Source organism: Centropristis striata, chromosome 9 (genome assembly GCF_030273125.1).
Source record: "Centropristis striata isolate RG_2023a ecotype Rhode Island chromosome 9, C.striata_1.0, whole genome shotgun sequence".
NCBI lineage: Eukaryota > Metazoa > Chordata > Actinopteri > Perciformes > Serranidae > Centropristis > Centropristis striata.
In genome coordinates this window covers 39714229-39732892 of record NC_081525.1, presented here as the reverse complement: position 1 = coordinate 39732892, position 18664 = coordinate 39714229, and the positions used below count along the sequence as shown (strand labels likewise).

Below are 18664 nucleotides of genomic sequence, written 5' to 3'. Positions count from 1 at the left end.
GGTATGGAAAAAAAAAGATGCTGCCCAAGCCTATTAATAATAATAATAATAATAATAATAATAAAAATAGTACATTTTACTCTCTCTATTCTCAATTATTAAAGGCTGCATCACAGGAAAGTGATGTTATATTATCTGATTTTACCCATTTAGTCATATCTGCATTACTGATGTTTTTTAGATTTAAAAATTCTGAAATTTGTTGTGAAAGCACAAATAGTCAGGAAATTCTAAATTAAAAAGACAGTTTGCAGAATCAAACCATTAAATTATAGCCAAAACATTTAATCCAAATGGCTATAATTTAATGGTTTGATTCTGCAAACTGTCTTTTTAATTTAGAATTTCCTGTTCCAATAATGTTGTTGCAATATAATGGAAGGTATTTGGTCAAAATATTGAGGATATTTGCCCTACTACTTTCTATCGGCCTTTTCCCTGGAATGCATTATATTGTTCTTTCAAATCGTCATTCAAAAACTCAAAGTATCAGTATCAAAATAAGTCAATCAACATTAAAAGGAGTTTTGACATGACAGTCATTTTAAATAAAAATGTGCTCTAATGAAAGAAGTAGTGAATAATGTGGCTTAGTAGCTTTTCAGATAATATCCTCAAATGAATGAGGACACACACACACACACACACACACACACACACACACTGGCTTATATAATGTTCACACCTTGTGTTGACTCAATGGTCGGCAGAAAGAGCACATGGAATAAAATCTTCGGTAACACTTTACAATAACCATCATTTATAAATGGTAAACAGATAGTTTATTAACTTTAATCATCATTTATAAACCGTATATAGGCCTTTTAGAATGTTAAATACATAATTTATTTATGTATAACTAACTAAATAATTTATAAATGACAAATAGATGGTATATTAATGCAAGTTTATAGTTACTTTACCATTAACAAACAATAAAATTATAATTAATAGTTTTAGTACACCATATTAACACCATATTAAGTATGTTAATGATTTTGAAATGATTCATATACACTGTAAAAAAAAATCTGTTTAATTTACGGTAAAATACCGGCAGCTGTGGTTGCCAGAACTTCACCGTAAAAATTACAGTGAGTGGATTTTCTATTCTAAATTTAAATGTAAATATCAGCAAAAACTGTAATTTAGACTGAATAATCCTGTTATTTTTAGGGTAATTGTGTCATTCATTCACACATCATGGTATTTCTCCATAAATTTTGCATGAAAATGTTATATTTTTACAGCAAAACTGTGTGTTTCTTCCACTTTATGGCAGAAAAAAGTAAAAGTTTTGTGCTATTCTTTGATTTTGATTAATTAAAAGTGTCTAATATGGTGATATACAATATTTTATTTTTTTACGCCCTATTTCTGATGTATTTGACAGTGTTTTACTGTTATTTCTACAAAGATTTCTGTCATTTAGACTGAAAAATCACTTGCCATTTTATCCCTATTGTGTCTCTTTTTGGTAATTTTGTGTCTCATTTGATAATTTTACGTATTTTTTTGGTCATTTTGTGTCTTTTTTTGATCATTTCATGTCTCTTTTGGTCGTTTTCTGTCTTTTTTTTTGGTCATTTTGTGTCTTTTTAGATAGTTTTGTGTCTCTTTTGGTCTTTTTGTGTCTTTTTTGATGGTTTTGTGTCTCTTTTGGCCGTTTTCTGTCTCTTTTTTTGGTCGTTTTGTGACTCTTTTGGTCATTTTAGGTCCTTTGGTCGGCTATTATTTTTAGGGTAGTTACGTCCTTGTGACGTCATGGTATTTCTCCATTCATTTTAAATGAAAAATCTAATATTTTTTTACAGCAAAACTGTGTGTTTCTTCCACTTTATGGCAGAAAAAAGTAAAAGTTTTGTGCTATTCTTTGATTTGATTTTGATGAATTAAAAGTGTCTAATATGGTGATATACAATTTTTTATTTTACGCCCTATTTCTGATGTATTTGACAGTGTTTTACTGTTATTTCTACGAAGATTTTTAACAGTGTACCTTTAAGAAATTGGTTGAAAACATTTAACGATTAAATATGTATAGCACTTTGGTTAATAATTGGTTTATAAACCATCTATAAACATTACTTAGTTGGTTATTGTAAAGTATTACCTAATCTTCACAGTCCCGGGTCCGATGGTTAGCGTTGTGTGGTGTTTTGTGGAAGAATAATCGGCGTACAAGCGATTCCAGCGAAGGATTCTGGGAAGTGTAAATCCCTCTCCCACTCGTCCGTCTCGGTGTTGTACACCTGCACGATGCTGGTGACGTTGTTCAGGTGCCAGTTGTAGCCGCCGACGATGTAGATCTTCCTGTCCATCAAGCAGCAGCCGGCCTCGGACTGCCCCGCCCTCATGGGGCTAACGGTCGTCCACTGGTCGTTCTCCGGAATGTAATACTCCACCGCCAGCACGTCGAAACAACGGTCCACGTGGTCCATGCGGCCGCCGAGAGCGTAAACCCGATCCCTGGTGCTGATCATGGCGTGCAGCACTCTCGGTTCGTTCATCGGAGCTCTGAAGTCCCACTGGTCCGCCGCCGGATCGTAGCAGTGGAGCGTTTTCTTGTCGTCCAACGAGACGCCATAACCGCCGGAAATGTACAACTTTTCCCCACAGGGGGTTCCCGCGTGGCCCCAGATCCGGCGTTTTAACGGTTCCACGTGAGTCCACTCGTTCTTCTTCGGGCAGTAACACTCAACAGACGACAGGCTGCCGGATCGGTTGCGCCCCCCGGTGGCGTACAGCTGTCCACGCAGCACGTTGAGCTGGAACTGGATGCGAGCCTCCTGTAGCGGTTGGATGCGGAGCCAGTGGCTGAGATGCGGGTCGTAGCGGTAGCAGCTGTCCACCGCGCCCTCGCCGCTGCGGTACTGCAAGTGCTGACCGCCGACCACGTAGACGAAGTTATCGAGCACGGCGACGCAAGCGTGGCTGCAGCCGGCCTCCATCTCCGTCAGCTCTTTGAACTGGCGGGACGCCGTGTCGGGGAGGTGGTACACCTTGCTGCTCACCGTGCGGTCGTTGTCCGTGTACGGCGTCCCGCCAAAGGTGATGATGGACAAGACGTCAGAGCGTATGAGCGTCCGTGACGACTGCATCTCGTGCTGCCGGAAGGGAAGAATCTGGTAGTTGAAGGCCTCGAGGAGATACTGGCGGCACCGCACGTCCTCCACCATGATGTCCACCGTCTGGACGCTGTCCACCAGCTCGGAGGAGCGCATGAGCGGGAAGCGCACGTGGCAAAGGACGCCGCTGGCTTGAGCCCGGCGAGATTCGTCGTACTGGAGCCACCGGATGGCGGCGTGGAAGAGGTCGATCTCGCTACAGTTCTTGAGTTTGTTGCTCTGCAGGAAGAAGACGAGGCGCTCCATGGGGATGTGCAGGAAGTCCTCCTCCTCGGCGATCTGGAGGAAGTGGCGGAAGGTGAAGGCGTCCACCGACTCTTTGAGGGACGACAGGCTGAAGGTGGTCGCCATCTGGCCGATGTGCAGACACGTCTCCACGCTCATCGCCGACTTGAGGAACTCCTCGCAGAGCTCCACGACTGGGACCATCTGGAGGAACACAGCAGCCCCGAGGACGTCCTGGATGCAGTCCAGGTCTAGAGTCACTTCTGCGCTGTAGGCGAAGTCGATGATGTGTTTGAGCCCGCGGGCCGACAGACCCTTCAGCTCGATGGTGTCTTGGTTTGACTCCCTCATGCCTCCGGTGAACATCGCTCTGTAACACAAGAACCCGTCAACTACATGACATTTTTATAAATCCATCTCTTCTAAATGCAAGGCATGAATTTCTGCGATGCTGCATTCATCGATGTGTGAATGAATACCCAATGGCGGCAGGTGGCACCAATGTGCCCTGGTAGCCTCTAACACCAGTATGAATGTGTGTGTGAACGGGTAAATGTGCGTAGTGTAAAGCGTTTTGGATAAAATCGCTATATAAGTGCACCCCATTTACCATTTAATCTTTATAAGGAAGAACTCAACAATGAAAATGACAGTTGTCCAAGCATAAAATCTATTGATCTTTATGAATCAAGTCCAACAATGACTTGGTTGTCAGTGCTGAAAAAAGTGTTTATGGATTTGCAGGATTGTGACACCTCTATTTAACCCTTTATCTGGCGAAGAACTATATTCGGTAACTTCAGTGTATCAAAATGAGGTAATATTTCGAGAAAAAAAACTTGCAAATTTACTAGATTAAAGTGGCAAATCTACAAGAAAAAAAGTTGCAGATTTAAGAGATTTAAAGTGGCAAATCTGCACGAAAAAAGTCGCAGATTTACGTGAAAAAAGTGGGAAAAAGCAACTTTTTCTCGCAGATTCACCACTTTAAATCTCATAAATCTGCACATTTTTTTCTCGTAGATTTGCCACTTTAATCTCGTAACTTTTTTTCTCAAAATATTATTCCCCTTCCCCCGGGTCCGTATGTTTGTTTTACACATTCTGGCTGTATGTAATATCCTCCAATATTCTCTAGGGTTGAAATTTGGAATTTTCAAGTATTTCAATGAGTGTCCTATTAAGGGTTAATAATCTAAGAATAAAAACGTCCTCACTGTCCATTCCTGGAATACATCGTCCGTCAGTTTCTATAGTCAGTAGGAATCTATAAGTATGATCTCAGTAAAGCATAATGGCTCAGGTTAAAGTTAAAGAGAAAGAAAAAAACTGAAGTGAATGAATCATTATGCTTTTTTTTTTTTAGTTTCACATTTCGCCTTCTCCTCCCTTCACCTTCCTCCCCAACCGACTTGATTTTAACACAGTTGACCTTTGACCTGCAGCGTACTCTAGCAGTGCACTCAGTGTAAATGGCTCTGGATGAGAGCATTGGCTAAGTGCTTTCAATTTAAAATGTAAATGGGCGGTGAGAAGACTAACCTGAAGTAATCACTACAGGCGGCCAGCACAGCTTTGTGGACCTGGAAGCGCTCTTCGTTGATGGCCAGAACAACGTCGAGGAGTTGGCCCTGGGCCCGCAAGACCGACAAGCCCTGGAGGAGGATGGCGCTGTGGCTGGAGGCGGAGAACGTACAGCGCAGGGTGCTATTCTTGTTAGCCATACTGGGAAGAGAAAGAGGGCCTCGTCACAACCAGGAAAGCAAGGAATCGGACATAACTTTATATTTCCCAGGGCTTCAATTCTTAACTGAACTTGAGTGTTGCTCCTGAGACTTGTAGTCTAGACGGAATTGTCCAAAAAGTGAAAGTGAGGAGCAGTTCCCAAAAAATGGTTCCCAAGCCAAATTTTAAGTTTTTGACCTTCTCATTTGCATATCAAAATGGCGGCCAAATTGCCCATCTTGCTCAGTTTTTTGTAAGTAGGCAATCAAAGATGAGGAAATTAAGTTTCTGGATCTATAGTCTAGAGTCAGAGCAAGGATATAGTGGAGGCTCAGTGGCTTTTTTATGTATATTTATATATATGCAAAATACCAACTTTAAAGGTGAAATTAAGCATTATTTGCGTCATTTTTTATGGCCGACATAAATATTCAATCACTTTTAAATGTTCCAGTTGGTATTTTGCATATATATATATATATATATATATATATATATATATATATATATATATATATGCAATATATATATACCAGTTCCTGACTTGTACCCATAAATGCTCCTCACTTCTTATAGGAGGCCTTTATTCTGAAATCCGTCTAGACTATTGGAGACTAGAGCCCGACTGATATATCTGTTGACCAATATTGTCGGCTGATATTGGCCTATCAGAGGTACGCTGCATCTCTCGCTACTGGCATATACGTTATGCACAAATAATGCACAAATATGTAAACTTTTTTTTACACATGTGATTTAGAAATGGTGTTATCCACTAAGAAAATAGAGCATAAATTTCAATAAAATAGATAGCTGACAATGCAATTCAGTAGATGGATAATAATAATAATAATAATAATAATAATAACAATAATAATAATGTTAAATATTCTTTAATAGTTATTTATTTAAAAAAGCAGCCTTGTGAGTACCCTTGCACAGTCATTTCAGTGCAAAAGCATAAAAAAAGGGTCTATTTTCATTCTAGCTCAATAATTCACTATAAATTTTTCCCCTCTAAAAATCGTATCAGTCTCAAAAATCCCACATCATTCAGGCTCAACTGGAGATTTGGTTTTTTACATCAGACATACATGTATACAGTCAGCTAGAAGCTGTTATATTCTGGCCGTACAGCCCGTAGAGCTTAAGAATATTAAAATGTGATGGGTATGTGGATACCTAATGTCTAATGTATTAGCTGGAGGCATGGATGCACACAGCAATACTGTGATGGAAATTTAATCTAATCTGCCAGTCGGCCGAGGGGAAATGCAATCTGTAGTGTTCGTTGTCTTTGTGAGAGTAAATGTGCACACAGGAGAGACACAACAAGGCTATCAATAGGAATGTCATCGCTCTGTTTAGACTTTTCATTTCTGCACAAAGACAGAAACAGAAATTAATCTGTCAGGAAGGATTGTGGAAGTTAAAAACATCACAACCACAGGTACAAGAAAACAAAACCTCAATATGGGTGGTTGACGTGAAAAGTGAAAAAAAGAATAATTCAAAAAATATATGTCAAATGACATAGAATTATATTCCCTCATATGTGAATAATTCAAAACTGAATGTGTCCATTTCTAATTCTTCATATATTTAGCATATTATTAACTTTTTGGTGTGGTCGTCCTAAAATGTGTCCACCGGTGCAACAAAATAAAGAATGTCATTATTTAATTCAGAGAATGTTGGACAGATAAGATAGATAAGCCCAAGGCATATTAGTTATGAATATTTTTATCAATTTACATTATTTTCAATGATCAATCAATGTAAATTGATAAAAATATTCAGATCAATACTTAAACTGCGTTGTACCAAAGGACTACCTCAAGACGACCAGTTCCAACACTGCACGGAAATAGTAATATAATTATAATAATAATAATAATAATAATAATAATAATAGTAATATTATGAAAATATTTGAACCAGAAGTGATCTTGTGTCCAGAGATTCTTCTGTCCTTCCTGATTCTGGAAGGACCCCTCTCAGTAATGGGGTGGTCACATTAATGCCTGTTTTATATCGACATCATGCCGTTGCTCCAGGAGGACAAAATGTAATGTGTCATAATAACTCTACATAGGGACCTTAACACTTAACACTCGAACTCGCGGCCTGCGGGCCAATTGTGGCCCTCGTGATGATATTTTGTGGCCCCCACCTTGATATGAAAGTTTAATGTGAGTTTTATATGAATGGCACTTTACCGTGTTGTGTGTGGAAGGTCCCTTTAATTACTTTTTTTGGTAATTTTGTGTCTTTTTTTGATAATTTTGAGTCTTTTTTTGGTCATTTTGTGTCTTTTTAAAATAATTTTGTGTCTTTTTTGGGTAATTTTGTGTCTTTTTTAAATAATTTTGTGTCTTTTTTGGTCATTTGGTGTCTTTATTTTAGTATTTCTTTGTAATTTGGTCATTTTATGTCTTTTTAAAGTAATTTAGTTTTTTTCTGTCATTTTGTGGCTTTTTGTAATTTTGTGTCTTTTTTGGTCATTTTGTGCGTTTCTTTTGTAATTTTGTCTTTTTTAGTCATTTTGTGCGTTTCTTTTGTAATTTTGTCTTTTTTAGTCATTTAAGTCTTGTTTTTAGTAATTTTGTGCCTTTTTTTTTGGTCATTTTGTGTCTTTTTTTTAGTAATTTTGTGTCTTTTTTGGTCATTTTGTGTCTTTTTTTATAGTAATTTTGTGTCTTTTTTTGGTCATTGTGATACTGCCTCCATTGGCCCCCAGGTAATATGAGTTTGAGACCCATGCTCTAGATTCATTAAGTAAACACTCGTATGACATGCATTCAAGTATTTTAATGTATTTAGATTAATTTTTCACTAAATTACAGTTGTTTTAAGATAAGTAATGCTACCTAGGACAGTTGCACCGGTGGACAAATGTCATGTTCAAAACAGAATATTTGCATAGTTGAAGAACGATACTCATTGTTTGCAGATGGATTAGATGTAGAAGAATGAACTGCATATTAAAACACTAATTTTAATGAAATATTATCAAATTTTAGTAGTATTTGTCACTGGGAACACAAAAATTGAGCGTCACGTCAACCACCCAGGTACAGAAATGTAAAAAAAAACATTACAAAGATAAAAATGTCATTAAGACTACAAGGCAGAAACTGAACCTGAAGAGTAAAGAGCTTCCTGACATCACATCAAGTAGAAATATTTCCACAATAAAAGCCTCAAAAAGAGCTGACATCAGACGGAGCAGTCCCAGCAGCACTGTGACAGCTGCCATGTTGGTTTCTGTTGGCGCTTCCACTGACAAACTGCTTTGTTAAATTAAGACCTAAAAATGGCATCCAATCACACTGAAGGCAGATTACAGACGACAAAAATGCATTTAAACACCACGTCCTACTGTTCAAATCCAACTATTTCATTTTCGGAGGACAATTTAATACCAGGCAGAAATTAGGTCACTGAATATTAAATTAAAATGAAGTAAAGCACGGCAGCATTTATGTTTGCCGGCACATGGATCAGACTAGAAAAAGGCTTATTATGAAAAATGATAAAGTATAGGTTTCAAACTGGATGAGGACGTTCTTGTAACTGCCTTCAGTGTTTTGATTTGTTTGTTGTTGTTTTTTTGTTTGTTTGTTTTCTTTGCGGGAGGAATAGAAATTCTCAGATCTAAGTTGTTTGATATACTATGGTTGACTAATAAGAAAATAAGTAAATAAATAATAATAATAATAATAATACATATTTATTTGACATTAAGTGGCTATATATAGAGATACATTTTCTTATTTTTGAAGTGTTGACTATCAGGGTTTAGGCCTAGAGAAGTAATTTATACTTCAGCCTACTCCCTTTTTTTTCCGAACCAAAATGATATAAGGAAATGCATATTGAATATTAAGTTAAGTGGTTCTTATTTCTATCTTATTACTTAAACGGGGCAGATGCATGTATATGTATTTATGTACTGTATGTGTGTAAATGTTTATATGTTTATTCACATCTGTTTAATGGTGCCTAGCCTACGCTGTTGTAGTCTATGTTGTTTATTTTTTTTCGGTTCAAAAAGAATAATAAAAATAAAAAAAAACTATATCCAACACACACAATCTTTCCGTTCAACTCAAGCATTGTTTAAGATGAAGAAAGTTGTATTGATGTTAAAAATTATATTCTATTTCTCTTCATCTTAAGTGTTTTACTAGCTGTTTAAAAATTGTGTTTTTTATAAGCTTGTTATGCCGTTTTAAGTAAGTGAAGGACAAAAAAAAGACAGCTCACCCTGAAATTAAAAATACGTATTTTCCCCTTAGCTGTAGTGCTATTTATCAGTCTAGACCAGGGGTGTCAAACTCAAATACACAATGGGCCAAAATTTAAAACTTGAATAAAATCTCGGGCCAACATTGAACAAATAAACCTTTTAATATATACCAAACATGTTTTGCTTTAACATTAAATATGGAACCAGCAACGCTTATAAACATACAATATATAACTAAATAGTGCAGACATGCAAAATCAAATTTCAAATAAAAAACACATCAAGTCTTTTTTCGTTCATTTTGTGTCTTTTTAGGACATTTTATGTCTTTTTTTGATAATTTTGTGGTCAATTTGTGTTTTTTTGGTCATTTTGTTTCCTTTTTTTGGTCATTCTGTCTTTTTGTGGTCAAAGTCAAGTCAAATGAACAGCTTGAAAGGGTCCAAAGGTAAGTGGTGAACTGCCAGAGGTAAATAAAAAAAGGTAAGCTTAACCAAAACTGAAAAATAATGTACATTTCAGAATTATACAAGTAGGCCTTTTTCAGGGAACAAGAAATGGGTTAACAACTTAACTCTATGGAGTCTTGGGCTATTTTGTCCATTTTTGAATTCTTTTCATGTCTTTGTAAGTCATTTTGTGTCTTTTTTTGGTCATTTTGTGTCTTTTTTTGGTCATTTTGTGTCTTTTTTTAGTCCTTTAGTTCAACATAAAATGTGATTTTTGAATCTTTTTTTTATTTTCAAAACACTATCATGCTCAATAAAGAATTTTAAATGTTGCAAATGTGCATTAATTTCAGAGTACACTGAGAAATTAAACTGCATCATTTTCAATTAAATTCTGGAAAAGTTCGGGGGGTATGTATTTTAGTATGGCTCTTGAGATAGTAAGTCAAGGTAGTGTGTGTGTGTGTGTGTGTGTGTGTGTGTGTGTGTGTGTGATTAGCTATAAAAAGTGATTAAAAACACGTAAACAAGCTTTTATTTGAGCATTTCTGTTCACAATTGTTTACAGTTAAGCCTATTCAGTGGTGGAATGTAACTAAGTACATTTACTCAAGTACTGTACTTAAGTACAAATTTAAGGTACTCATGACATTTTATACTTCTACTCCACTACATTTTCAGACAAATATTGAACCTTTTACTCCTCTACATTTAGCTGACAGCTTTAGTTACTTTTCAGGTCGAGATTTAACATGAAAAACATGATACATTTAAAATGATTATGCATTTATTTTTAATTAAACCTCAAAACAGTAAACTAAGTAGTTAACATGAGCCCTGTTTACAACATTAAAATGCTGCTTACATAAATGCATCAACACAAGTAATCTAATTTTTGGAACATATAAGTGGGTCCATTCTGCATAATGAGTACTTTTACTTTTGATACTTTAAGTACATTTTGATGCTGACACTTTTGTACTTTTACTTCAGTAAGTTTTGAATGCAGGACTTTTACTTGTAGTGGAGTAATTTCACAGTGTGTATTAGTACTTTTACTTAAGTAAAGTGATCTGAATACTTCAGATCACCCAAAAAAGAAACAAAATGACCAAAAAAAGGAAACAAAATGAGCAAAAAAACCCACAAATTGACCAAAAAAGACACAAAATGACCAAAAAAGACACAAAATGACCAAAAAAAGACACAAATTGACCCAAAAGGACACAAAATGACAAAAAAAGGAAAAGGAAAAAAGGACTTTTACTTGTAGTGGAGTCATTTCACAGTGTTGTATTAGTACTTTTACTTAAGTAAAGTATCTGAATACTTGTTCCACCACTGGGCCTATTAAAGCTAAATTATTGTCAGTTCATAACTTTAAATGTACTTTGTTGGGAAACTGTTGCAGTTATTATGGTAAACAGTGACATTAACTAGTGGGCCATGAATGCATCAACGTTTTATTTAACATTACATTACATTATTATGTATTTTAGTATGGCTCTTGAGATAGTAAATCAAGGTAGTGTGTGTGTGTGTGTGTGTGTGTGTGTGTGTGTGTGTGTGATTAGCTATAAAAAAAAAAAAACTGATTAAAAACACGTAAACAAGCTTTTATTTGAGCATTTCTGTTCACAATTGTTTTTGTTTGTTTAGAAAAGTGTTTACAGTTAGGCTTATTAAAGCTAAATTATTGTCAGTTGATAACTTTAAATGTACTTTGTTGGGTAACTGTTGCAGTTATTATGGTAAATAGTGACATTAACTAGTGGGCCTTGAATGCATCAACGTTTTATTTAACATTATTATTTAACCCAACACGTGTTGAATCTGTATTACATGTGTTTTCTGCTATAAACTGACAGCTGTCACCGCTACATGCCTGCTTTATCTCCCCGCTGCTGGTTGCAGATGCCCGGAGGCCCGGGACAGATCCTCGGTGTTTCCTAGATTCTAGCCCCGGCGCCGGGACGCTCCAGCGGCTTGGAACCAGGGGGTCGCCCCGGCGCCCTGGTGGAGGCTCCGGAGCAGCTAACACCGAGGGAGCCGTCCTCCTCCGGGGCCACAGCACCTCCTCACCCCGCTGCACTCACCTGCTCTGCGGATGTTTGGAAGCAAAATCCCCGCCATCCGACTCCGCCATCTTCTAGCACAGAGCAACACGCATGGAGCATTTTCAGCAGCGTTACCAGAAGGTCAGCGGCACTAAGGGCCCGTTCATGTTGTTTTATAATGTATGGAGCAGCCTGTTAGGAGGCTCAGAGGACAGCAGCCGCCTGTCGGTCTGTCTCCTCCCGGTGCTCAACACGGTGATGGTGACCTCTCTACCGGCGGAACCTCCTGCCTCTGCACCGACCGCCTCTGGCCACCAGGAGGCGCCAATGGTACATTTTTTTTTGGTGGCTACAATTTAAATTCTTTCAGTTAAATTCCCCAATCAACTTATTAAATGAATTATATACAAACTACGCACAAAAAGTAAGGCAATTTGTGTTGGGTAGATTATTTTGTTATTGTAACAATGCTTTTTGGCAATAAATCTTATACCGTTGGAAAGCCTGAAGTCTCCCCTTTTAAATGGTACCACATTTGTAAGGAACATGCATTTGTGGAATAAGCAGCAGAGCTGAGTATGTAGGCTGTGCCCAAGAAAAATGTGCCAAATCTTCTCATTATTTTGCTGTTGCTATTGACTCTTAGGCTGCGTTCAGACTGCAGGCGAATCTGATTCAAATCAGATTCCTACTCAAATCTGATTTTTAGGGCTGACTGTCCACACTGTTTTTACCAAGTGGCCAAATCGGATATGGCTCTGTTCAGACTGGGCCACATGATTGACTGATCTGACAGGTCGCCATAGTAACGGCGTCAGACGCTCTGACGTCATATAATTGCGACAGCGACAAGAACAACAACAACAACAAGCATGATGGAGGCAGGTCAGCTCAGTATATTGGCCTTATCACTGTCCAGTAGAGGAGCAGAACATCTCAGACCAACAGGAGGAGAAACCGGGCGGATGGCGCCCCCGTCGCGCCGCATGAGTCGGGCGTGGCTGCCGGTCGACACCTCGTCTCCGTGCTTTCGGCGCTACGCGTAGAGTGACGTCACGGACAGTCAAAACCGATCTAAGTGTTTGGAGGTTCAGACTGAGACGCATCTGTCTAAATGAGATCTGAAACTACCTCCTGAAGGTGGTTTCGATCCGGTTCACAAAAATCAGATTTCATGTGATTTGTGACTGTTCAGACTTCAAAAGAGCCATCCAGTTCCAATCTGGATGCGCTAAAAATCTGATTTTGCCTGGCAGTCTGAACGCGGCCTTATTTTGAGCTCTTGGTACTCCCAGGTGATGCCAATCAGGTGCCAATCAGAAACTTCATTGGCAGCACCTGTGAGAATGGGCCCTGTTACAGTATGTAGTCAGTACAGTCTGTACAGTTGGTGTCTGCCTCCACCAGTGTGATGGTGTGGGGCGGTATCTCCCTCACTGGAAAAACGAAGCTCGTCATCATTGGAGGCAATCTCAATGCAGAGAGATGAGATTCTGCAACCAGTGGCAATCCTATATCTCCACATTCTGGACGTGCTGTTCCTGCCAGAGTGACCAACACAACCAGGTTGGCTGATTTACGACAAATGCTGGTTGAAGAATGGGAGGCCAACCCACAGCAGCGTGTGACCAGGCTGGTGACCAGCATGAGGAGGAGGTGCCAGGCTGTTGTGGCTGTATGTGGTTATTCCACATGCTACTGAGGCTCATGTTCCTTAAATTAATAAATTGTTAAATTGCCAATATGTCTTGTTTCTTCAAACTTCAATCATCCAATCCACCAAACAAGAGTCAATGGCAGAGTAGCCTAGGCATTGGCAGAGAAGATTTGGCACATTTTTCTTTGGTGCAACCTACATACTCAGCTGTGCTGCTAATCCCACAAATGGATGTTCCTTACACATGTGGTACCTTTTTAAAGGGGAGGCTTCATGCTTTCCAACGGTAAAAACAAACTTTTATCTCTAAAGTCAACTTCTCAAGTGTGCTGACGACCCCACCGTGGTCGGACTCATCTCTGGTGAGGAGGAGTCGGCCTATAGAGACCAAGTCAAAGGACTCACAGTGTGGTGTGCAGCAAACAAACTCACTCTCAACACCACAAAAACAAAATAAATTATTCTAGAATTCACAAAATGACCAAAAAAGACACAAAATGACAAAAAAAAAACTCAAAATGACCAAAAAAAGACATTAAATGACCAAAAAAGACTAAAACACATTAACACATGAACACTTTAACACAGTGGAGACAGAGCTGACTTCCAAAATTATTTGGCGACCCCCAGAAATCATCTCGCGACCCCAATTGGGGTCGGGACCCCTAGGTTGAGAATAGCTGTTGTAGGGCAGTGTAGCTGGGACCACTGGGAGCCAACCATGTCTCTCACCAGTAGTGGAAGAGGTTTGTAGATTCTTTACTTCAGTTAATGTAGGGTAAAAAAACAAACACTCTGCTACAAGTAAAATTATTGCATTAAACGTTTACTCAAGATATAACATGATCTAAAAATCCTCAATTACAGTGAGTCCAATCACGTAGTGGACCTCAACACACTGCAAATTAAGAAAACAGATTAAAAAAATCATCATCAACATTTTTAGTGTCTCTTTAATTAGCTTGTTTTGCGTATTTGCATGTGTTTTTTTATTGGTGTCAGAATCAGAAATGCTTTGTTGATCCCATTTGGTTTATGTTACAGTTGCTTTCATACTAGATATTAATATAGACATAGATAAAATATAAGAAAAATATAAGTATGCAAAAATAACTACAGTGATGATTCAGATCCACATTTCTTGGTTACATGAACTATTTAATGAAATAATGATTATTGAAATGATAAATGGATTCAACCCTTTAATAATAGAATTGTTCTTCAATTAAGCAAAAATATTTTGGTCTCCTTTTTATTTTACCTCAGACATTTGACTTACAGGAACGGTTACAGAGTCAGTAACTTCTTTTAAATCACTTCTTAAAACTTTTATAGACTTGCTTTTATGTAATGCTTTCTATCTCACCACTCCTTTTTACTCCTTCACTTCTTTATTCCTTTTACCTTTTATTTTCTGTGTATCTGAGTATGTTTTGTCATTGTTCCTCCTCTGTCGCTTCTTGTTTTTCTTTTAATGTAAGAATTGTTTTTAGCCTTATGGCATCATTCTCGTTGTGATTAACTGCTCTCTGTCAAAGCACTTTGTAAACTGCTGTTTTTTAAAAGGTGCCATATGAATAAAGTTATTATTATTATTACTGTGTGAGCATAATTTTCTTTATAGAAATATAGCAGGCCTGTATGTTAGGCAAAATAATTATTTGTTTGGGGAGATTATACATACTTTCATTATGCCTTGTCACGACTCATCTCCAGCTCTTCTCTTGAACGGAAGTCACACCTTCAAGATGAAAGTGTAAGTGATATAGTTTGAAACTGTAACTTTGTATAAATGGGAAATAGAATGAGGATATAAGAGAAGAAGTTATGAGAGAATTTCTATCTCCAGGACCACAACACGAGCTGGAAGGATAGTTATTAATAGTTACAACAATGTCCACACCCCTATTGTTAACAGATAAAAACAGCAACAGTTACACGTAATTTGAGGAAAGACGCGAAACATCAAAGTCTTTGTCAGTCTAAACTCAATCCATCTATTCTCACTGCAAAAAAGCCAACTTGTATTTTTTGGCCTAAAACAGTGATTTAAGTTGGTAAAACTTGGAAATATAAATTATTGACATTTAGGGCAATAATGTAAGTTAGCACAACAAAGGAAGCCAGTTGTCTGCTCAAAAACAAGTTGGTGAGTTGTTGTTACTTATATCTTTAAGTTGGGGTTCACAACAAGGGACAATAGTTCTGATAACTCTTATTTCTTTGTTGGGAAATGCGGGAAAGCAGTGAAATTCGGTCATTAGCGAAAGCTAGCGGCTAACTGATGCTAGCAGCTAACTGATGCTAGCGGCTAACTGATGCTAGCGGCTAACCGATGCTAGCGGCTAACTGATGCTAGCTGCTTGTTACAGCTACAAGAGTAGCCATTAGCGTATCAATGCTAACTCAAAATTGTGGTTGCAACATTAGCTGACATTTCATAGCGGCGTTACAATCGTCAAATTGCAGAGATTTGAGAGTTCAGAGTTGAGCAAACTCAAAAACCAAACTTAAAATATTTAGTTTAATTGTCCAACTTAAAATTTTATCGAAGTTTGTTGCCTTGAAATATTGAGTTCACCCAAATTTTCTTTTTTTGCATGTGGAATCTTTATCATCTCCTCCTGTGAGTGCAGGAATGTGACATACAGGATGATGTCAAGGTGGCTTGAATACATTTTTACTGGTACCTGCTTCTTGAAAATGTTTGCAGCAACAATCTCAATAAAGTAGCTAAATGTGCAGGTGTACTGAACGTTATCTAAAGCCACATTCAGGTCATCATCCATCCCTGACCAGCAGAAGGCAGAGGTATGGTCCTATAATCCAGTTCGAGGTGAACCAGGTGGTGCTTTTACACGTTTTATTTCCAATAGCTCAAACAGGATGAAACCACTTTCGGTTCGGCAGGAAGTTGGGCCCCATACTGTAACTCCTGCAGGGTATCATGGGGGGCATAAAGCTGAATATGGGAGATTCTAGAAGATTTAAAGTGTTTGTTACTCAGGTGTCACCATTGGTTCTTATGGGTTAAAGCAGTAGTTCAAAACCTTTTTGAATCGCAACCCCAAATTTTGCATGTTGTCTGTGACCCCCACTCACTGAACACAATCTCACACGCACAGTTCAGATCACCCAAAAAATAAACAAAATGACCAAAAAAGACACAAAATTACCAAAAAAAGACACAAAATTACCAAAAAAGACACAAATTGACCAAAAAAGACACAAATTGACCAAAAAAGACACAAAATGACCAAAAAAAGACACAAAATTACCAAAAAAGACACAAATTGACCCAAAAGGACACAAAATGACAAAAAAGGAAACAAAATGACCAAAAAAGACACAAATTGACCACAAAGTGGTCAAAAAAAGACACAAAATTACCTAAAAAGACGCAAAATGACCAAAAAAAGACACAAAATGACCAAAAAAAGACACAAAATGACCAAAAAAAGGAAACAAAATGACCAAAAAAGACACAAATTGACCAAAAAAGACACAAAATGACCAAAAAAAGGAAACAAAATGACCAAAAAAGACACAAATTGACCAAAAAAGACACAAAATGACAAAAAAAAGGAAACAAAATGACCAAAAAAGACACAAAGTGATCAAAAAAAGACACAAAGTGATCAAAAAAAGACACAAAATGACCAAAAAAAGACACAAAATGACCTAAAAAGACACAAATTGACCCAAAAGGACACAAAATGACAAAAAAAGGAAACAAAATGACCAAAAAAGACACAAATTGACCACAAAGTGATCAAAAAAAGACACAAAATGACCTAAAAAGACACAAAATTACCCAAAAATGACCCAAAAAAGACACAAAATGACCTAAAAAGACACAAAATGACATTAAATGACCAAAAAGACTAAAACACATTAACACATGAACACTTTAACACAGTGGAGACAGAGCTGACTTCCAAAATGATTTGGCGACCCCCAGAAATCATCTCGCGACCCCAAGGTTGAGAACAGCTGGGTTAAAGAATACGATTTAATTATCCAAGTGGTCTGTCAGAAAGAGTTAACTTTCTACGCTGATCTGCAAATGCCAAATTATTATTATTTTATTTTTTATCCAATTTCAGGAACATCATCATGCCCTCCATCCGGGATGATGACGGAGGAGGTGCAGGAGGTGCAGGAGGTGCAGGAGGTGCAGGGGACTTCCAGAAAGGTAACATCCTTCTGCAAACAAGAGGAGAAATGAAACTGAAGTGCTGCTTTGATGTGAAGTGTTCAACTTAGTCAGGCGCTCCAAACAAATCTATCCCTACAGCAGGTAGGATCTCTACTTCATCACTTACTGAATTACTGTTAAAGTCAAATTAGGGCATGACTAGAACATAGTCCTATACTTTTTCTACTACACATTTTAAAAAGTATAAACTTGGAAAGTTATTCAACTCGATCAGGCCCAGGAGGAAGAGGGCGACCTCTTTTAAAAGATTTATTTCTGTAGGAACCAATGACGAACTCACAGCTAAAGTGAAACAACAGTTGCTTTACACCGCTTTAAGCTTTGAGCAACAATCAGTGGTGGAAAGTAACTAAGTACATTTACTCAAGTACTGTACTTAAGTGCAATTTTGAGGTACTTTTACATTACTTGAGTATTTCTATTTCATGTGACTTTATACTTCTACTCCACTACATTTTTAGGCAAATATTGTACTTTTTACTCCACTACATTTAGCTGACAGCTTTAGTTACTTTTCAGGTCGAAATTTAACATAAAAACTTAAAAAATTTAAAGTCATGAGACATTTTTTTTTTAAGTTAAACCTCACAACAGTATATTAAGTGGTTAAAATCAGCCCCATTTAAAAAAAAAATTAAAGCACTACTTGCATAAATGTATCAATACAAATAATCTAATAATATATTAGATAATACATTACAATGAGTGGGGGCGTGCTGCATAACGAATACTTTTACTTTTGATACTTTAAGTACATTTTGATGCTGATACTTTTGTACTTTTACTTCAGTAAGTTTTGAATGCAGGACTTTTACTTGTAGTGGAGTAATTTCACAGTGTGGCATTAGTACTTTTACTTAAGTAAGGGATCTGAATACTTCAGATCACCCAAAAAAGAAACAAAATGAGCAAAAAAAGGAAACAAAATGAGCAAAAAAGACACAAATTGACC

The 18664-nt window shown here is 37.5% G+C and overlaps 1 protein-coding gene across 2 annotated transcripts; it reads right to left on the bottom strand.

Annotated features, from left to right (window-relative positions):
- Positions 1 to 492: 492 nt before the first annotated feature.
- klhl26 (kelch-like family member 26) lies at positions 493 to 12039 on the bottom strand. 2 transcript variants are annotated; one of them, XM_059341325.1, is made up of 3 exons: positions 11876 to 12039; positions 4896 to 5078; positions 493 to 3723 (listed from the first exon to the last, which is right to left on the bottom strand). In XM_059341325.1, exons 1-3 carry the CDS (start codon positions 11923 to 11925, stop codon positions 2142 to 2144), a joined length of 1815 nt encoding a protein of 604 aa, XP_059197308.1. In that variant the 5' UTR covers positions 11926 to 12039; the 3' UTR covers positions 493 to 2141. The 2 variants fall into 2 exon arrangements, with proteins under 2 accessions (XP_059197308.1, XP_059197310.1); XM_059341327.1 differs by lacking the exon at positions 4896 to 5078.
- Between the last annotated feature and the right edge of the window lie 6625 nt (positions 12040 to 18664).